This window comes from Chenopodium album, chromosome 1 (assembly GCF_948465745.1).
Source record: "Chenopodium album chromosome 1, dcCheAlbu1.1, whole genome shotgun sequence".
In the NCBI taxonomy this organism is placed as follows: Eukaryota; Viridiplantae; Streptophyta; class Magnoliopsida; order Caryophyllales; family Amaranthaceae; genus Chenopodium; species Chenopodium album.
Genome location: NC_137834.1, coordinates 78,351,073 through 78,372,873, shown reverse-complemented (window position 1 = coordinate 78,372,873; position 21,801 = coordinate 78,351,073). Strand labels below are relative to the sequence as shown.

General features: G+C 37.5%; 2 protein-coding genes across 2 annotated transcripts; one reads left to right on the top strand and one right to left on the bottom strand.

Moving 5' to 3' along the window:
• The first annotated feature begins 3,837 nt into the window (after positions 1-3,837).
• On the top strand, positions 3,838-12,945 carry LOC145558097 (mannose-P-dolichol utilization defect 1 protein homolog 2-like). The gene is made up of 8 exons (XM_081619247.1): positions 3,838-4,077; positions 5,247-5,400; positions 6,074-6,146; positions 6,223-6,289; positions 6,437-6,496; positions 9,181-9,241; positions 9,335-9,376; positions 12,611-12,945. Exons 1-8 carry the CDS (start codon positions 3,931-3,933, stop codon positions 12,712-12,714), a joined length of 708 nt encoding a protein of 235 aa, XP_081475373.1. The 5' UTR covers positions 3,838-3,930; the 3' UTR covers positions 12,715-12,945.
• Positions 12,946-13,231: 286 nt separating this feature from the next.
• On the bottom strand, positions 13,232-21,442 carry LOC145636041 (uncharacterized). Its single transcript, XM_081687475.1, has 6 exons — positions 21,373-21,442; positions 18,741-19,144; positions 16,672-16,765; positions 14,774-14,811; positions 14,554-14,689; positions 13,232-13,934 (listed from the first exon to the last, which is right to left on the bottom strand). The coding sequence occupies exons 1-6, from the start codon at positions 21,440-21,442 to the stop codon at positions 13,507-13,509; spliced, it is 1,170 nt and encodes a 389-aa protein (XP_081543601.1). The 3' UTR covers positions 13,232-13,506.
• Between the last annotated feature and the right edge of the window lie 359 nt (positions 21,443-21,801).

Below are 21,801 nucleotides of genomic sequence, written 5' to 3'. Positions count from 1 at the left end.
GACTAATATGATCACGACATGAGATGCAATCATATTATCAAATCGACACAAATTGACTTAAGGAATTTGAATATTGCGCACTTGTCTCAGATCAGACAAGTGGGAGATTTGAAGGAGTTATGTTTTCGATAAGTGCAATTACTAGATATATCAAGGATCACTATTATGGAGATAATAAGTTCGTTCTCTTGGGGCGTCATCATCTGTTGCTAGACTATGAGAGATGATCTTTGGGCTAGTAAAATAGCCCAAAGCCCGCTAGAATGGATCCTATGAGGTCACACACAAAGGTATTGGATTAAGCAAGTAAGAGGCCCATTATTGGGCCTTATGAGTATTTAACTGATCATGAATAAGATTGGGCTAGTGTAGTTTGATTGGGATTAGGAATTGGGCTTGGTCATGATCTCTTATTTATGGATATGATCTATAAATAAGATCCAAGCCTAGGGTTGCAAGAAGTGAGTCACAATCAACTTACAGTGAATTGTGAATCAAGGCAACCAAGATCCCAATACCCTCATCTCCCTCTCTCTCTCTCACGGCACCCCTCTCCCCCCCCCCTGGACTTGCAGCCGTCCATCCTTGGTGTTGCTCGCGGTGGTTCGTGGTGGTTCGTGACTAGTTCGTTGCTCATACCTCTCCGTAGAAGGTCGATTGAAGAGTTCGATCGCGACTAACTAGCATTAGTGGAGATCTTAATCTGTGCCTGTGGACCAAGTAGAGGAATCACGTTTGAGGTTCTTTGTCTCCCTTGTTCTTGCTCGATTGCTAGTGGAATCACGCTTCAAAGGTATTATTCTTACTCTTTATGTGTTATGCATGAGATCCTTGGTTAGGTGCTATATGAATATGATTCATGATTTTTCCGCTGCGTAGTACCTATATTTCCCTACACCATTTGCATTAAAATCCCCACCAATTTGCAATAATATTTGTGCAAAATTAGCTTCCCCATGTAAATTAGTTTCTCTATGTATTTTTATTACTTTCTCTCTCTATTTTTTTACAAACCCCATGTAAATTTATCTTTACAATATACTTTTACTTCTTTTTATTTAACTTTCTTAATATCCGTGAAATCAACCCAAATGGGTCGTTCTTTCAGGGACGGAGGGAGTACTTCATCGGTCATCTTCTAATCGCAATGTTGAATTTCTTCAACTAAGGCCTTGTTCTTTACAGCTGATCTGCTCTGCTCTGTTGAAATACGCTCTGCTTTGCTTTGCTCTGGTCTACTTTGTAGTATGTAGAAGCCCTGCTCGGCTCTGTTGAAATCTGCTCTACTCTGTCCAGAACCTCAAAGAAATGGACCTAATTCGTCTTAACTCTTAATATATAGCTTCAAAATATTAGGATATACAATTTTGTAAAAATATTATGAAAAATATTAATGGTGTAATGTAATCGTAAAATGTTCAATAACTAATTTTGACTTCTCATTCCAAATTAACCCGACTTGATAACCCCGACATATCTAAACCTGACTCAATTCAATTGTTGACTTGCATTGATGCAATACTACCATGTAATCCGTATTACTCCCTCCGTTTTTAAATACTTGCTTCATATCTCCATGCGCGGAGTTTTAGGAAAAATTGGAGAAAGTAGTAAAATATGGAGGTAGTGGGGTAGTTGAGAAAATAAAAAATTGTAAAAAGCAAAAGTAGTGGAAGAATATGAAAAGAGAGCGTATTATGTTGGGTCCACTAAGTGTGAGAAATGAATTAAATATTGTAAGAGGTCGTTTGGTTCGCACGAGGGAATCGGAAAGGAATGAACAAAGGGAAAGGAGAAGAATGGAATGAAAAATACCCTATTTTTGCTTTGTTGTTTGTTTTTAGGAAAAAATCACATTTACTACCGGCAAAAACACCACGTATCAGATTTACTACCTGTCTAAAAAAAATATTTTGTATTACTACCACCCAAAATCACATAATTAAAATTAAACTACCACTTAACGGAATCCGTTAAAGTTCCGTTAAGTTTATTAAAAAAAATAATAATAATTAAGATTTTTCAAAAAAAAAAAAAAAAAAAAAAGTAACCCCCCCTTCCCTCCCCCCTGCCGGCGCCGGAGCGACCCCACCCCCTCCCTTTCCCCCACCCCTATGCAGTCAACCCCTTCCCTTTTCCCGTTCTTGCTGACCTACCCCCACCCCGAACCGCGCGGAAACCACCCCATTTCCCTTCCTCTCTCCCGGAAATTGCCCCCTCCCTATTCCCCCCACCAAAATCGACCCCATTTCCCCTACCCTTTCGGCCATCCCTAACCCTAAACTACCTCCCCAAAACCACCCAAAACAAATTCAATCTTCGCCGGAGATGCCACTGATGGGTTCCTTCAAATGCGTCAGGGTCTCAAATCGTCGGCTCGTTCTGCTGCTTTTGGTGAGGTTCTTCTTGCTTTGATTGAAGGTGCTGGGAGTATGATTAATCGGATGTTGTTGCAGTTGGGGGGTTGTGGGTACGCTCAAACGGGTGCGGGTGCGGGTGGTGAGACTGAGCAGGGGAGTCAAAGTGGGGGCAGCAAGAACATGAAAAGGGATGGGTTGGCTGTTTAGGGGTGGGGGAAAGGGAGGGGTGGGGTCGTGCCGGTGCCGGCAAGGGGTGGCAGTGAAGTGAAGGGTGGCTGCAAGGTGGTTGAACGGTGGCTAAACCTAACTAGCCGTTGTTGTGGGCCCCTCAAACAGAAACAGTAATGGGGTTAGTCACTGGTAGTTATTTCTACAGTTAGGGAATTATGGTGCTAGTAATATAAAATATTTTTTTAGACAGGTAGTAAATCTGATACGTGGTGCTTTTGCTGGTAGTAAATGTGAATTTTTCCTTGTTTTTAAACAAAGGGAATCATTGCCCCACCACACCACCACCACCACACATTTCATCAATTTTTCACTTCCCGCCATTTCCAGCCACCGCCGCACTTCCTCCACCATTCGCCGCACCTCCCCCTCCCCTCGCCAGAACCTTATCATACCTCACCGCCTGTAAACCGTCCGATCTAACCTCCATTTCTCTCTCCTCTTCCACCTCATCGTCGCCGATTCATCGGACGTTAATTTATCGATGGAAAACGAGAACAATGTCGGCAAATTACAGCTTCAGAATCGATGAAATGCGGATGAATTTGAATTTGAAATTGAAATTGAATTCGAATTGAAGCTTTAGGTTGTGGTCTTCAATGGCGTCGGAAATTGAAATTGAAACCCTAAAAAATGGTGATGAAGATCGAGGAAGTGGAATGTGAGATGACGGTTTCGAGGGAGAGGGAGATCGGGGCTAGGGTTTTGCGGGGTTAGGGGTGGTTTTTGCGGGGCTAGGGGTGGTTTTTGCGGGGGAGGGGGGTGCAGCGGTGGTCGGGGGAGGCTCGGCGGTGGTTAGGGTAGGGGCGGTGGTGGTCAGGGCTGGTTTTCCGGTGGTGTTGGTAGGTGTGAAGGTGGTGATGTGGTGGTGTGAAGGTGGGTAGGGAAAGGGAATGGGAAAGTCTAGGGGGGTGGGAATGGAGTTGGAAGGATTTGGGGTAATGAGGAGGGTAAAGGAAATGATTAAAAGTGTAAAACAAACATCAACAAAGGGAATCGAGCCAGTTGATTCCCATTCTCTTTCCTAATTACCCCCAATCAAACGGCCCCTAAATGCTTTCCATAAAAGGAAATAGAGCAAGTATTTAAAAATGACTGAAAATGGAACAAATATTTAAAAACGGATGGAGTATTTACGTAGTAAATTTTTATAATAGCTCAAACTTTAAATAGACCCAACCCAACCTGACTTAACGACCCGAATTGACATCAATCCCACTGGCACGTACCAAGCAGACACCTTGCTAAAGAAAAAACCAGACTGTACAGGGTAATTGAAGCTGAAGAAGCCTGAAAGTTAAAGCAAAACTTAGTTTGATCTCCAAAGTAATAAAAAAAAAAAATGGAGATGTTTGGTATGGACTTTGGCTGTGTAATTGGATCGCTCCGCCATGGGCAAATTCCAGAAAAAGATTGCTTGCTTCCTCTTATTTCTAAGCTACTTGGTTATTGTATCGTTGCCGCTTCAACCACTGTCAAGATCCCTCAGGTTTTCTATTTCATCTTAATTATATTTTTTTGTGGGAAATTATGACATTTAAAGCCCTAATTTGTTGTCAATTGATATAATTTGTTCAATTCTTTTGTAATTGTTATCAAATTATTCACTGAATTCTTTTTTTAGCGGAATTCCGCATTAATGGTCTTCTTCTCCATGATTATGCGGTTGTTTGTTGGTTGTTTAACCTACAAAAAGTATCAATTGTAGTTGTTGTTTTTTCCTTTCTAAATTTAAACTATTTAACCAGTTAGAAGCATTATTTTGTGATGAATGTTGGTATGATTGGTTTTTTTCACCCCAAGTACATTTTTCCAATGTCAGTAATCTGTTTTTGGAGTGTTGAAATGAAATTATCTCTCTTTGTGATCGCAATTGCCGGTTTTGGTGTTTATTGGTGGATTCAAATTGAAGAATTTTCCGTTTAAGTTGAGTTTTGGTTTGGAATTTAATTATGGGCATTGTACATTGATGATTGATGATAGTTTTTGTTACACTTGATAAAGAAATAATTTAATTAAGGAAATGGTGAATAATGATCTTGCATATTGCCAAGTTAAAGTTTTTTCCTTGTCTATTTTCTTTACCATTTACAAGTATTACAACCAGTGGTACTAGTATCATCCAGAGATGTAAATATGAGTGATAGTAAAGTCAACAAAGAAAATTCGTACTTGATGCTTCCTCTATCCATTAAAGTTTTTCCCTCGTCAATTTTCAGTGCATTAAGAATTGTTTGAGTGGCTAGGTAGATTTGTTGTTTAGTACGTGCCGTAGTAAATAAGGTAGAGAGGAATTGTGAAGACCAAGCTAATTAAAATGGGAATGGGGCTATCTATTAGGGACGACCCAATAAGGGAAATGGAGCAATTTTTAAGTACGGAGAGAGTAGTAAAGACAAACTCCCATACACATTCACAGGTTCACAAGTTCCATGTAAATTGAAGAAAAAGTTATTAATCTTGTCATACTTTACTTAGCTCACTTTCTGCTCATAGTTTGTCACTGACTTGCCAATAATTTTTCTTTAAAAATTTTCAAGGCATTTCAAAGTTTTCTGGCAGACATGAACACTCTTATTTTACGACATAATTCTTTCACACTAATTGTTTCCAAAGCTTTAGATTGCTATAAAATTAATTCTATCTAATATGTGGCAGATATTGAAGATCTTGGAACACAAAAGTGTAAGAGGGCTTAGTGTGGCAGCTTTTGAGCTTGAAGTTATTGGTTACACAATTTCTCTAGCATATTGCCTCCATAAAGGCCTCCCCTTTTCAGCCTTTGGGGAATATGCATTTCTATTGGTGCAAGGTAAATAATATAACTTCACATAGAATTTTAGAACTCTCCCTTGATCGACTTATCTCCACTTTCTAACCTATCATTATTCAGCAAAAGTTGTTTATCCAACTCATGTTCTTACGTGTTAAACCCAACCAAAAGATATAATAGTACTAAGATGGGCAAGCAACTAGGTAAAATTTAACAGTATCAATATATAAATTGTTGATCTTATTTTTGCCTCCTCGTAATTCGGGGCTTTTATATTTTGGCAGTTTGGGGGGTGGGTGGGTGGGTGGGTGGGAGGCTTTTCATATCAATATATGCATGTTTCATGTTTGTGCCCACTTGTTTTTTCCTTGCATCCATTGTAGGAAATTTCAGGAAGAACATTAGTTTTAGAGACTAAAGATGCTTACCCTTTGCTGCTTCAGATGACCTTTTATAAGTTATCATTTGACCCACTCTGTTTATGCTGCATCTATAGAGCTTGGGAGAATGTTGGTGCAATTTTTATTTTTTTTAATGGTCGTTAGCCAAGTCTCCTAAGACTGTTTTTTCAGCTTTCATCTATTTCATAACTAGCATGTTACTAGTCTTACTGCATGCAGCTCAAAGTCCCCCCCCCCCCCCCCTCTTTCTCCCCCCTTTTAAATGTTTAGTATCCATTAAACTTCTAATTAATATATATATCTTCTTGCAGCTATAATTCTCGTTGGGGTAATATATTACTTTTCACAGCCTGTGGGGACTTCAAGATGGATGAGGGCACTATTGTATCCTTTGCTTTGTGATCTGTAGAACATCTTTATCATCTAAAAAAATCCCTATTTCTTAACATTATTAATATAGATATTGTGGCTTGGCACCAACAATTCTGACTGGTAAAATTGATCCCATGCTTTTTGAAGCTTTATATGTGAGTGAAATATTCTTTAATGATTCCACAATTTGTTTAAGAACTGCTGAATTGGATGTATATTGACAACTATATGGTATTGTTTTGAGCAATATGCCAACTTTTTGTTTGTTACATACATACTCATTCTGAATCCATGTATCACAGGCATCACAACATGCAATATTTCTCTGTGCAAGGATTCCTCAAATATGGAAAAATTTCAGTGTAAGTTGAACTCTTGAATGACTGTTGGATGATGAGAATGACAGTTGACAAGTGTTTCTGTATTATATCTCCGTTACATATTATGTGCAACGATTAGACATTTTTCCTCTCTACTTTATGTCAAATCGTTGCAAATAATATGTAACGGAGGTAGTATATATATACTTCTTCCGTTACGCATTATGTGCAATAAAAAAAAAGTTTCCTTATATAGTAAATTTTTTTGAGTAAATTTACTAAAAAAACCCTTACTTCAATCCAATTAACACATTAACTACATGTTATTAACTTAACTTAATTAACCCTTAATAAAAACACTAACACACATTCTCTCTCCTCCCTCACAATCAGATCCACCACCCACCCACCCACCCCACCATATTTTCTCTCTCCTCACCTTCACCTTCACCTCCACTCTCTTTTCTGTTTTCTCTACAACCACCACTCCACCACCACCTTATTTTCTCTCTCCTCTCTTTCAAGCCACCCTCACCACCAATCTTCATTCTCTTCTCTCACAACCACCATACCACCACCACCATAGGATCGGGTCGCCGCCACTTCCTCCTCCATTAAAGTCGTCGCCGCCCCTTCCTCCTCCATTAAAGTCGTCGCCGCCACTTCCCCCTCCATTAAAGCTTAAAGTTGAGGTTTTTATGGTCAAATGTAACCATGAAAACTCTAGATCGGTTAAATTTGATCAAATCAACCCCCAAATTAGCAATGCCAAAGGTAATACTTTCTAAATTTAAGCTTTTTTTCTTCATAGTTAGGGTGGCTGGTGGTGATTTCAGGGAGAGGGGAGGGAGGTGGGTGGTTGTGGATTTTGGTGAGTGGGGAGACGGTGGGTGGTTGGTGGCTGAATGGGTAGGAGAGGGGAGGCCTGGGGGTGTTTATGAGGTTGCGGGTTTTGGGTTTGGTTGTTGCGCCTGGTCGGTTTTGGGTGGTTGTGGGTCAGGTCGGTTTTGGGTGGTTGTGGGTCTGGTAGATCTAGGTTGGTTGCAGGTTGCTGCATTTCGGGGTTTATGGTGGCAGCAAGGTGGGTTTTTGGTGGTTTCTGATGATAGTGTTGGTGTTCTGGTGGTACGGTGTTGGTGGTGAAAGAGTGGTTACGGGATGGGTGGTTATGGTGGTGAGAAAGTGGTTACAGTATGGGTGACTAGTGGTTGATTGGTGTTAGGTGGCGTACTGGCGGTGTTCTGGTGGTGTTGGTGGAGAGGATGGCAGTTGGTAGTGATGGCCCTTAAAAATTATCCCCCTTTCTCTCTCCTATCCTTAATTACACACCCTTGACATTGTTAATCAATCATTATCAAATTTTGTCTTGGGAAACGTGCAATAAGGTTTGTTGCACATAATACGTAACGAAGGAAGTATATATATATATAATGAGAACCAAGGTTAAAATAAGAACTAGGAACTAATCTAGACCCTTAGATCATGTTAATTGGACGGCTCACATGCTTCCTGTGTCATTAATGACATTTTTGTAATATTTTAACTTTATAAAGTAGTTTCCAATTTCATTTCTCAAAAGTAAATGAAAATTTAGTAAAGTAAATGAAATCAGTCTTAAAGTAAATGAAATTGCCTTAAAAGTTAAAAAAAAAAGGTTTAAAATCAGCGAAATTACGAAATGTGAGCCATTAGATGGAGTGCGATCAATGGCTGAGATTTGTTTGTAGTTCCTATTATTCACCTTGGTTCTCACATGATCTCAATTCTCTCTCTCTCTCTCTCTCTCTCTCTCTCTCTCTCTCTCTCTCTATATATATATATATATATATATATATATATATATATATATATATATATATAGTAATAGTATTTTCTTACTTGTCAATTTAAAACATTTCAAGGCATATTGAGGCAATTGGCTCTTGAAGCCTAGAAATTTGTGTACAGAATATTGTAACAGACTTATTTACCGAAATTAGTTGCACTAAACATTTGATTTATAGAAGTGGACTAAAAAAATTGACTAGTAGCTTCATAAAATACTTACAAGTGCAGTAATTTATACTTACAAGTGCAGTAATTTATGTTGGAAGACTCCCGTTTGCATCTCAAGTGCTTCTAATATATAGGGTGCCTTTATGTGAATTTCATTTGGATTTATGAATATTATGCTACATTTTGCCCCTTGTGGATGTGATTCTCCTGTCTCCACTCTATGATCTTTTGAGCCTAATCAAGGGGATCATAACTGGCTACCAGAGCACATCTACTGTGCCTTAATATACACGGTGTTGAACCAAGAATTTGCTACTTCTTTGGTGAAATAATTAGACCAGAATCGAGCAGGAACTGGAATACATGGTCAAATATCAACCAAATTGTTGAATTAATTGTTAAGTCAGAATATTTTGGAGAAATTAATTAATATACCCCGATAATTTACCTGCTCATGCATATCTTTTCTTTGATTTCATTGTTTCCGAAACTTTTGAATCCTTTTGGTGACAAGCCGCTGTAGTACCTTTATTTTCCGAATATTAATTCTTGAATAAATATCTAGGTAAATGTTGTTCTTGACTATACTAGAGACAGGTCTTAATGTAACATTGACTTATGACCTTATGTTACAAAGCAACCTTTTATGCTGTTTGCTCTTGTTAGTAAGAGTCCATAGAATGCTTATATATGGGCTTGACATTCTTGACAACTGTCTTCATAACTTGCAGAATAAATCTACGGGGGAACTCAGCTTTCTAACATGTTTTATGAACTTTGGAGGTTCCATGGGTGAGTAAATACATGATCTCATGCATCTCTTTTTATTTCACATTATTTGCGGTTCATTGTTCCATATTCTGATTACTGTTTGCTGTTTTGTAGTGAGGGTTTTTACCAGTAACCAGGAGAAAGCACCTACAAGTGGTATCCTTGCTCATATTATATTGTTGCATTGTTCTACGTATTTTGATAGTTATCAATTATACATACTTTTTGTCATTATCACCAACACCATCATCAACCCATCATTATTATTATTATTTTTATTTACTTTGTTAATGTGTTTGATGAAAAAGGCACTTCTTTATGAGTATTTCTTATTCTATCTTTCTCAACTTTGATTTGCATTCTTTTTTAAAAATAATTTGGAAATTTTCACTTTTGCTACCACCTAAAACGCCTCGCTTCAGATTTGCTACCTATTTAAACTTTTTGTTTTCCTTTGCTACCACCTAAATCAGACTTTGTTAAAAATCACTACCACTTAACGGAATCCGTTAGGATTTCCGTTAAGTTTATCTTAAAAAAAAAGAAGAAAAATTAAAAAGATTTTAAAAAAATTAAAAAAAAAATTAAAAAAAACAGCAACCCCCTCCCCTAATCTGCCACCCTCTCCCTCCCCTAATCTGCCACCCTCCCCCTCCCCCCTTCCGGCGGCCGGCGCCTAAAGATTCGTCCGGCGCCGGCGACATCACCCCCTCCCTTTTCCCCACCCAAAATTGACAATCCTAAGCCGACACCCCCAAACCCAGACCACCACCGCCACCGTAACCCCCAAAACCCTTACCAACACCACCGTAACCCCCTTTCCCCTTCCCTCCACCGGAAATCGGCCCCCCTCCCCTGATTCCCCCACCGAAATCGACCCCCCCCCCCCTTCCCCTACCCTTTTCGGCCATCCCTGTCCCTAAACCACCACCCCAAAACCACCACAACCGAAACCCTAAAATTCGTTTAGGGTGGTTTTGGGGTGGTGGTTTAGGGTTAGGGACGGCCGAAAAGGGTAGGAGAAGGGGAGGGGGTCGATTTCGGTGGGGAAATCAGGGGAGGGGGGCCGATTTCCGGTGGAGGGAAGGGGAAAGGGGGTGGTTTTCGTTCGGGGTGGGGGTCGGAGCTCAAGAACGGGAAAGGGAAAGGGGGGATTGGATGCGCATAGGGTGGGGGAAAGGGAGGGGGTGGGTTGGCGCGCCGGCAGGGGGAGGTGAGGGGTGGCAGTGAGGAGGAGGGGTGGCTAAACGGTGGAGTGGGCCCACTAACGGAAATAGTAACAGAATAAGGCATGTGGTAGTGATTTTTAACAAACTCTGTTTTAGGTGGTAGTAAAATAAAAAAAAAATTTTAACAGGTAGCAAATGTGAAGCGTGGTGTTTTTAGTGGTAGCAAATGTGAAAATTTCCAAATAATTTTTATACTTCCTCTGTTTTTTTAAATTACAACGTGGGGGGGGGGGGGGGGGATGCACAATATATAAGGAGAGGAAAGAGATAGAGGGAGATAAAAAGGGGGCCCATGTGATGAGGAGAGAAGTAGAGAGAATCGGGCCAAATAAATTATTGTTGAAATCAATTTGGAACTTTCCAAAAAGGAATAGATTGCAGTTAAAAAGAACAGAGGTAGTATATCACAAGGGTCTTTTGGTTATAACTGTCTTTAGTCTTTTGCAAGTGATTAGGGACAACGCTATAGATGGCTAGACCTAGTCGATCACCGTACCTTAGCTAAGCTTGGTGGATGTTGGGCAGTTTGTAATGAGTTGCAGAGGACTTCAGTCAAAATTACTGTCAAAACTCAAGACCTTTCACATTGTTTTCCCTGTAAATGTGGACTGCTGGGGAACTTTGGCCTAGGTTTTGACCTTTGACCTTTCAATGATTGATTCTTCATTTTGGATACGAAACATGCAAACTTTCCTTTAATTGCAGAGTTTGACACTATCTGGTGTCTAGCTCTCCATATGGTGGAGAACATTTTCATCCACTCGGAATTTCATGATGCTAGCCATAGCTGTTCGTGCAAGGAACACATCACTGTTTATCATAATACTTGGAAACTTTTGAAGGGCTTTGTATTCCCATTAAAATGCCATGTACGGAAATCTGGACGTCTCCTTGAAGAACTGCTCTGTTACATTTTAGAGGGTACTTTCGTATTGTTATGGATTTCTTTGGAAGAATTGATTGAACTTTAGTAGAGTTGTTCGGGATTTGGCTTAGTTTGATTAATTCATGTGGAAATGCTATCAAGGATGGCACATATTGGTTTCTATGGTAGTTAAAGTGCCCTTTTTTTTTTTTTTTTCCAAACCACAGTTTGTGATACTCATTTGAAATATCAGCAGGGCAGCGGATTATGTGAAGTCATGGTGTGATGGTTCACAGTGAATTTAAAGTACTTGTAGCTATCCTACAAATTACTATGCCCTTGAACCCTCACATTTTCTTGGATTTCCATCCTTTTCATGCACCTATATTTTGTGGCTTGACAAGGTGTTATTTTGTGACTAGTTTGTGTTACCCATGATCAATTGACCAGCCTGGTTTGACTTTCATCTAGTTGTAGATATGGGAGTGGCATAATGTGGGCATGAAGTCACCAAGTGATATGGTGGCATTAGATCAAAGTTAAGGGAATAATATTTGACTTCAAAGAAGGGGAAGAAGGATAATAGACTTATTTGGTCCATTAATTTTTATAGAGGATCTCCTTTAGAAGAAAAGAAATTTGGTGCGGATGTTTGGAAACCTAAACAACAAAGAGAATGAAGCAAGTGTTTGGGTCCTTTAGGTTGTTGTTGGTGACCATGTTTCAAGGAACGTGCAAATCCAAGGTTTGGTTGACATTTTGGTTTCCAAGCACTTTTGGGGATAGAATTGGGAGCTTTCTTTTATGTTAGGACTTTTTGTTTTTACCTATCTGGATGCCATGCTAAGAGAAGGCAAAACCAACTCAAAATTGCCAAACTTCTATCAGGTGCTTAAAGTGAAGGCTTTTGAAATGTGTAGTGGAAAGATGGTTCACCAATTATTTTGAGGATGACACATCAAATTTAGTAAGCTTTGAGAGTGGAGAAAGGTTATGAGGAAAAGCAAAAGAGAGACGGTAGCAGTGTGGTGAGGAAGGGGAGGATGGGTGCTTCCCCTGCTTGTTTGTTGTTGCAGGAGAAATGTAGGAAAGCCTTTTGATGCATCAAATATAAATAGTTGTGAAATCGATTTTACAGATGTAGAATATATCAAGGAAGAATCCAGGGATAGTGCTACGATTGTATAATTTGTTTTCCCACGGTCTTTGTAAATTTGCAACGTACTAGTATAACTGTAACTATGCTGCCTTTTTCATGTGGAAATTTGTTTAATTAATTCCTTGACTCTGTTTTAGTTGTGATGGGCTCTGTCCTTGGTGCTATAACGAATGGTACCTTATTAAGCCAGATAATTATATACAAGAAGTCTGACAAGAAGAAAGATAAGAAGGTTGAGTAAAGAAAATCTCTGTTTGAGACTGCTTCGCCGTGGCTGTAAAATCTCCACGTCACGTTATATATCCTTTTTTTGTAGAATTTTTTCCATACAGTGTCCAGCAACTAAACGAAAATTATGTTTTGTAAGCAATTCTGGCAGTCTGGAAGTTTCAATCTGTAGATTTTATTGCATTTATACAAACAGCATGGAAGGCAATCTGATACTAGTGACAAAAATGTTACTGATTCAAAAGATGAGCAAGATATACTTTTATTCTGCGATTAACACTGTGTTGATTGTTACTGATGAATGCATGCTTTTTCATTCTCTTTATCACTGAGAACGATCTTACAAATCCTATACCTTAAAAACTAGATGAATAATGAATTAGTTATTGATCATGAATTCATGATAACTGATTTTCCAGCATTACATATCCGATCATTCAATGATCTTCATACTTCTGTTTCTACTAGACCTTGGTGGTATGCCGGTTTGTCCCACGTGGCACACGCGAGAGGAAAAGGTTAGGGCATAGCAACTTCAGTACTTCACAAAGTATATGTAGGAATGCACCAAGAAGTCTTCCATCAATCTCTCAATACTGTTTTACAGTCAGTGTGAGGCTACAGAGGAATCAGAGGGAGGTTACAAAAACATAAAATAAAATAAAATAAAAATTGAAACGTTTTATCAGCGATTCTCAAGGATCATGAATATCATTGATAAATTATTACATCGGAGTTCACTAAAAAATGTATAGAGGAAACCTCAAGGATCTAAACTCTCATCTCAAGTTAATCTCCTAAGCAATCATTCAAGCAGCTCTTCAACTACCTCTTCTTTCAGACAAAGAAGATAAGCGAGCAAGCCAACTACTGGTATGTACCTAGCGTATTTTACAAACGTAAGTCTGTCTTCCGAAACGTTTAGTAGGTTTTCACCGATCAACCAAGGCTGAAAAATCGTATAAAGAACAATATCCCAGCTAAAAGCATAAGCGAGCCTATCGGATCCCAGATAGCTCAACAAGAAATTCAACCTGTCATTTACACTTCCAAAATCACCATCCATTCTTCCAAATAGAGCCCATGGAATGGATATTGCACACACAGCCCCACCAATCAAACCAACCACTGGTGCACCTTTGATCATAACAGTACCCAGTTGAGAGGGCTTTCTTGGGTAATCACTTGCATCAGCTCCATTTAGTCTGATAGCCATGTAGGGTATCATGAATGCTATGACCAAAAGTAACAATGGTATTCAACAACTCTTGCGTAATATATATACTCCATATATCTATATATAAAAGCATAGCCACAGAAAAGTAGGAATCCTATAATATATCACAATTAAAAGATGTTTAAACCAGCAAATGAAGATGACTGAATTATACAAGTATAACTTAATGTAAGAAAACTGGAGAAGCAACTTTACAGTAACTTGATCAGGGTGCCTACAGCTATCAGGATATTAAATGTAAGGACAAATTCTAGGGTAAATAACCAAGACACATTCTCCAATTGTTGGAAAGGAAGCAAACTACATGGAACAAAGATGAATTGTGAGGATATAACTAAGAGGAATTATGAGGAACTAAGCCGTCATTATTTATCAACATGAAACATTTTTTAAATTGTGGGTTGATATTTACATGTCATACTATGATTACAATTCCAAGGTGAGCGATTTTGTTATATAGCTCCAGATTTTCTAATGTACTTTTTTAATGAACTCTTTCAAGGTTTAACTTCTGACTACCATTAAACAAGAACTTTATTCAACTTCATCAGAACAGCAGAGCAGAATCAGGCAAGATTTTTCAGACTAAGCAAAAGAGTTATCAGTAGAACTTACTGTTTGTCAGGAACATCTGAAGGCCCCATAACGCATCCAGGGATCCCTTGTATCTACCATTCTTAAAATCAGTGTATAGTAGAGGAGCAAACATGAAGGTCCATGCCACAACGAAGTTGCTGAGCCCTTCAGACACCTAAATTGAAATCAGAATTTTCAATCAGAGTAGGCAATAAAGATATTGAATGCATTGGTCTTGAACTTCAGTCACACTACTTACTGGGTGAAGAACTGGGGCTTCTATAGCATGAATACCAACTACTCTGTCAGAAACACACACAATACTGATTAGTACTAGAGCTCTAGTACCTCACAAGGTTAACAGAAGACGAAGCAGAGTATAGGCCAATTACCTGTCTATGCAAAAAAAGGATAAAGGTGGGCATATATTTAAAAATGCAAAAAAGTTATATGATGACATCACAAATTAACATATTTTATGCTTTAATCATAGTGACAGTCATTTTATGCTTCTGTCATAGACAGCAGAACAATGATTCATGCTATGGAAGTATACAACTTCTAGTATATCATAACTTTAAAATGCCAAAGGTGTAAACAACCATATGAAATCAGTAATTGTGTACAGATGGAATGTTAGTGAGAGCTCGATTTTGTTGATGTATACAGTCACAGCCCTAATGATAGCAAATTGGCCTATGAACCTCATTATGTCGTATGTCATAATGTGTAAGAAGACAATTACATCCTCATTTTCATAATGACTAGCCCTACCTGGCTACTTGCAACCATGCACTTCATATTCGCTAGAGTTCACTCTCATATAGCTATCCCCTCCTCATGTCAATCCCATGAGTTTATTCTTCATTCTCTCAACAGAAAAGGAGCAAAAATTGACATCAGTTGTAAAACTCCCAGAACAAAAATTACCTAGCCATTTTGCCAATAATATTTGAAATACTGAGTGCAGGTCTGCTTAGTATTCCTGTGCTTTAAAGAAGGATCATAAGGCGAGAACCTCCTCAACTTGATAATTTCTCCATTATAGGGTTGCACGTGGATGACGTGATAACTTAGGAAATGGTGCTGAATTTAGGTGTCAAATTAAACATGGGCTCACTTATAATAAACCAAACTAGTTGTGTAGGCACACGCACACCACAACAAAATGGAATTTTTGAGTGGAAATAAAGAGGATGTCTTAGAATCTATGATTAGTGTTGTGTAACAAACACAACACCGATATAGTAATATAGTACAATCGTATAATCTTAAGTTAAAAACACCTATGTTACTTGTTGATGTTATGGTAAGTAGTGAATTTGAGTATAATAAAATGATAACCCAATGAAGATGAAGGATTCCCGACACCTTAAAGACTTCGGGAAGCTAAGTTGGTGATATAATTATGTAAACAAATAATAATCTCTTGCAGCTCTTCACTAGCAATGCGACAACATAGTTCTGAAGTAGCAATGTAGCTAAACCAAACACATTTTTAGGACTTTTATGCACTTATTGGTAGGCTTGTTATGGTTCCAAAGCAACTCATATGACCTCGGAAAACACCCAGCACATTCACTTCAATTTTGGAAAAAATTTCCAAAATTGACCGAAAGGAAACATGCCAGGGTGCTCATATTGGACAATTTTTGTCTGACCCAAAAAGGAAACATGCCAGGGTGCTCATATTGGCCCCACAACACCCTGGGAGCCCATTTGGGTGGTTGGAACCGTTTGTTTACAACTTACGATTCCCTTCATTAATTCAAGGCCACCACTAGACTTTATACAAGATTGCGTAGTAATCATATACAGTTTCAACAAACATCATATGACCCTGGGATGCATATCCCCTACATTATATGACCCCAACCAACACATTATTGTTATCGTATTTTTCCTCTCTCACCCTGTAACCAACCAGCTCTCCTTCTCTTTGAATCTAAGAGCCAATTAGTCATGCACAAGCTACACATCCTGCTTGGCTTGAAGTTAGTCATAACTAATATCTTGTTCTTATATAAGGTACAAAAAAAAAATTGATCGGTCTTGTCTTAGAAGACTGGTAAAATAGCTTAAGATGCAGCCAATCATATTATTATGGTAGTATATTTACACTTACCAAGAATATAAGACCATCAAAGTGATACTTACCAGCATTTGTTATCGGCAAGATAAAGAAGAAATTCAAAAAAAGGCCCACAAGATCATTGATAGTGTCAGAACTGATAGCCCATACAGGATCACCCTGTCATATATGCAAGTTAAACTTCAAAGTTAAAAGGAAAGGTCAAACTTACATAGCACAATGCTAGTAATTGCAGATAATCATATTCTATTTGAGACAATAGAAACAATAAAGTTCAATATATAAGATCACAAGGCAATAGAACGTATAAGAATATGAAAACATCAAACATAGAGCAGGAAATTCTCCATCTCCTTTCCTCACAGGATGGTTTGAGGGGTGGGGTGAGGAGGAGGTGTCACAGTGAGAGAGTTTGTGGCATGATCAACTTTCTATGGACATTTAATTGAATGCATCCCCTCCCCCCACCCCAATCCTCTAATTCAGTCCATTCATATGTTAAAGAAGATGAAGATAACATGAATGACTTTTCCTTATCAGGAGACTACTTTGCTACAGACCTACAGTTCCGAAGCAGATGAAAGCAACTGTGTAGGTTGTCAGTTTGCAGAGATCATATTTTTGTGAGAATCTATAGACTTTGAAGACAGGAAGGTGTCATCTCTTGCAGGTATATTGTGTTTTATCTTATGAGATAAAAAAGAGTAAAATACCAGATTGACTGTACATTATGATACAATGATTTTTCATTGGAAAAAAGCTTTTTAGTATGGTTGAGATAGCTAGGAGCCTTATTTACTTCTTTGGTCATCTATAGATAACAATATATGAGGTATACGAGAAGCAAGAGGCACAAATTGTTGCAAGCTGTGATTTTTGCTGTTTTGTGGATGCTTTGGTTGAAGAGGAATGATAAAATTGAATTTACATAATCCTGTCTTCCTCGGCAATGATGTCCTTATGGGATCTCGTGGTATTCAGCTTCTTTTTCAGCTTATGCTCGAGGTGCATGTCCCTTCCAGATGTACTACGTGATTGGTGTTTGGTGCTCATTTATACTTTTGCTGGAGTTTTGTAGACTTTCAGTCCCCCTCTTTTCGAAACTTCTTTAACTGTTTCAATGAATTTTCTTTTCTTATCTTAAGGCCCTGTTCACTTCACCTTAAAAAAAAAAAAAAAAACAGTCCAATAAAAATAAGTTCAATTTAGTAAAAAAAAAAAAGTTGAATTCAGTAAAAACCAGTAACTTCAAAGATGGAATATAATAGAAAATTAGTTAAAATAATTTTAGTACAGTAAAATTAATTTCGGCTAGATGAAAGTAATTTCGGTTCAGTAAAAATAATTTCAATTTAGCAAATATAAGATGAAGTGAACTGAATATCAAGGACTCAAGGAGAAAGTTAGATGAAAGACTTCTCTCGATTATTAACCTCTTTGAAACTAATTCAGTCCTATGACGTCTTGCCACAAAAGTAACTCAAGAAACTCTTAAATAAGTAATAGAGTTCAAAATATGTCATACACTCATGTCTCAACTTCAAAGTCAAATGATAAATATCTCCAAAAATGACGTCCATTCCGCCGCAATAACCACAATATCAGCCAATCAGGGGTGTAAAAGATGAGCATCTTACTCTAAACTATCCACTAATACTCCACCTTCAACATCACAAAGATACCATAATTCATTGAAATTTGGAGAATGGACTAATATCTGTGTAATGCACTTGATATTGATGATAACTTTACTCAATAACTGTAAAATGAAAATTGAAAATATTGATGCAAGATTTCCAATTGATCAGTTCTCTTTTAGTTTCTGATAAAGCAAAACACATAAACGACTCAGTAGTTCTCCATAAAATGAATTCTATTGAAATTTCTATTTATTCGAAAATTATTAGGTTTGACAAATTCACATAAATTCCAAATACTATGAAACAACAGCATCACAATTCACGACAACATAATTCCAATGAATTCAGTCAATTCACACCTTATGCTACATTTCATAAATAAAAAAATTAAAAAAAAAAAAAAAAAAAAAAAAAAAAAAAACAACAACAACAACAAATATGAAAGAAAATTAGGGGAAAATAGAAGAGCATAAAAAGGAAGAGAGCATACTAACAGGAGCAAAAGGAAGCAAAAATAGCCAAACAATGTAGACCCCTTCCATAACCCACAACACTGCTTGAGTTAATTTTCTACGAAAAGATTCAGATTCATCTTCAACACCAACTAACCCAGAATTCTTTCTATTCGACGAACTTCGAGTTGCAGAACAAGGAATTGTTAGTTGACAATGGCGATTTGGCGGGAAATTAGGGGTAGTTTTTTGGGGGAATTTGAGTGGAAGATGATGATGATGAGAGAGAGAAAAGCGTTGAGAAATGGAAGGTTTAGGAGGTGGTTGGGAAGTGTGGAAGAGTAGAGCTCGAAATGGAGGACTGTTGACGACGCCATTGTTGTCATCTTCAAGGTACTGCTGAAAGTTGTGATGAAGAAGAGAGAGAATGGTTATTGGTTTGGTTCCTGTGTTTCATGGCAACGTGGCGCCAAATTCATCGTTTCACGGAGTAATTCATAGGACGGGCCGACGGGGTATCCAATTATCCGTGAAAACGGTAAACTCCGTACTTAGGCAATCTGTAATAGTTATGGGTCGGTAAACTAAGGGTCTGTTCTCTTTCGTTGAAATTCAGTTCAGTTCAGCTTTTAATTTACGTCTAATGATATTGCTAATGATATAAAGCCAAATTTCATTCTTTTAAGCTCTTATTACAACAACGACGACAACAACAACAACAACAACAATAATAATAATAATAATAATAATAATAATAATAATAATAATCAATAAGTAATAAATAATAATAATAATAATCAATAAATAATAATAATAATAATAATAATAATCATCAATAAATAATAATAATAATAATAATAATAATAATAATAATAATAATAATAACAATAAAATAATAATACTAATAATAATAATCAATAAATAATAATAATAATAATAATAATAATAATAATAATCATCAATAATTAATAATAATAATAATAATAATAATAATATTAATAATAATATGTACATTTGTATATACACATATGTATAGTAATAAATAATCAATAAATAATCAAAGATCACTAATCCGTAGTTAAAAATCACTAATTAATCGGTTCAGATCAGTTCAGTTCAATTCAGTCAATCGGAACAGGCCCTAAGGGTTTGTTCACATTTATTTAATTTCATTTCAGTTCAGTTCAGCTCTCAATTTTCCTCTCTCATAAAATATTCATTTCAGCTCAATTCAGTTTAGCCGCTCCAATCAGTTCAGTTGAGTTCAGCTCAGCTCAATTCAGTAAACAGGCCCTAAGATTAGAGAATTAGCCAAAATAATACTCCCTCCGTCCCTAAATTACATTCTTACTTCTCTCCATTATGTGAGGAATAAATGCTAGAAGTAAGAATGTAACTTAGGGGCGGAGGGAGTACCCTTAAGGTATTTACTTTTTTCAAGTTGTGTCCATCCATTTTCAAAATTCCCTTAAGATATTCACTTTTCCAAGCTGTAACCACCCATTTTCAAAATTCCGCGCTGTAACCCCAAGGTACCTTTAGTTTCCCTTCGTTAACTTAATTTAACTTTCTATTAACTTCAAAATAAAGAACCCCAAAACACCCAAACACCTCTCTCGATCTCCTCCCTACAAGCCGCACCATCGCCGAACCTCCGGCCGCACCACCGCCAAACCTCCCGCCGCACCAGCGCGCCTCGCTCCTCTCTCCTCGACCCACCACCGCGTGACCCTCCTCTCTCCTTCTCTCTCAACTCTTAATGCCCAGATTTTCGACCATTTTTCGAAAAATTTTGGGCAAACGTCGAACAATTTCAACCAATTGAACCATAATTCGTGCAGATTTTAGTTGGAAAAATCAATTAAAACAAGTTTTGTGTATTTAATCTCAATCTAATTGAACAAAAATTGATGATTTAACAATTAAAAATCAAATTGAGGGAAAAATTAGGGTTTTCTATTGTTTTAAACCAAATTCTTTGATTTCAAAACGAAAACAGCAATTAACAACTTAATTTTGCAATTTGAATCCAATAAAACAAAATCTCTAAACCAATTTTTCAAAATTTCAATTCGAATTAAACTCCTACATTGCATTCTAACACTTTCTTTGGTGGTGCACTATAGGCGGTGGTGGGCCTCCGATGGGTGGTAGTGGGGTTGTGATGGGTGATGGTAGAGGTCGCTGGCGGGGTTCTCGATCTGCTTGCAGGTGGGGGTTCGGCGGGTGGCCTGGGGTGTGTTGGTAGGTGGTGGGTCGTGATGGCTGGGTTTTGGTGGCGAGGAAATATAAAACTTACGGCAATAGCAAATGGCAATTTAACGGCAGGGTTACATCTTACACGCTGAAGGTACTTTGGGGTTACAGCGTGGAATTTTGAGACACGGCTTGGAAATTGAATACCTCAGGTATTGTGTAGAAAAACCCAAAATTTATTTATAATTTCGGTAAAATATCAAGTCATGTTTGATTATCAAATTTGTTTTTGGTGTTTAGCGAGCCATATGAACGAATGATGAGAATCGATTCTGTGATCCCCTAAAATCAGGGAAAAAGCTATAACCATTTGAGCTATTCTTCACCTTTTGTGTTTAGTTAATTACTGTATCATGTCTATGAAAGTCATAATAGATCGAGCGCAACATCTAAATAAAAGAACAAAAGTGAAGAATACCACCAAAGCGTAAGGTGAGGGATGTCAATGGGGCGGGGCGGGGCAGATGAATTTCAACCAATTGAACCATAATTCGTGCAGATTTTCGTTGGAAAAATCAAATAAAACAAGTTTTGTGTATTTAATCTCAATCTGTTAACCATAAAAGTTTGTAATATAAAAGGCAAAGAGAAAAATGAAGAAGCAAATTATGTTAATGAAGAAAATGCTCCTTGTCCCAGCTTTGATGTGTCTGATTATTTCATGGATAATGCTGAAATTGGAAATGATTTCATCTTTGAAGAAAATAACAATGCTTAGATTTTCAGATTTCTCATCTACTAATGTAATATATATTATGTTTTAATGTATTTTCTGTTGTGTAATGTATTTTAAATTTCTAGTTATGTACTTTTAATTTCTATCACCAATAAAAGTTTGTATGATGTT

Excerpts from the sequence above, each read along its gene's own strand:
- LOC145558097 (XM_081619247.1), top strand. The coding sequence starts at position 3,931 with ATGGAGATGTTTGGTATGGACTTTGGCTGTGTAATTGGATCGCTCCGC. Across the intron at positions 5,401-6,073 it reads TGCATTTCTATTGGTGCAAG|CTATAATTCTCGTTGGGGTA; the intron begins GTAAATAATATA and ends ATCTTCTTGCAG. Across the intron at positions 9,242-9,334 it reads GAACTTTGGAGGTTCCATGG|TGAGGGTTTTTACCAGTAAC; the intron begins GTGAGTAAATAC and ends GCTGTTTTGTAG.
- LOC145636041 (XM_081687475.1), bottom strand. The coding sequence starts at position 21,442 with ATGGTTCAATTGGTTGAAATTCATCTGCCCCGCCCCGCCCCATTGACA. Across the intron at positions 19,145-21,372 it reads CCTCACCTTACGCTTTGGTG|GAACCAAACCAATAACCATT; the intron begins GTATTCTTCACT and ends CATGAAACACAG. Across the intron at positions 14,690-14,773 it reads AAGCCCCAGTTCTTCACCCA|GTGTCTGAAGGGCTCAGCAA; the intron begins GTAAGTAGTGTG and ends ATTTCAATTTAG.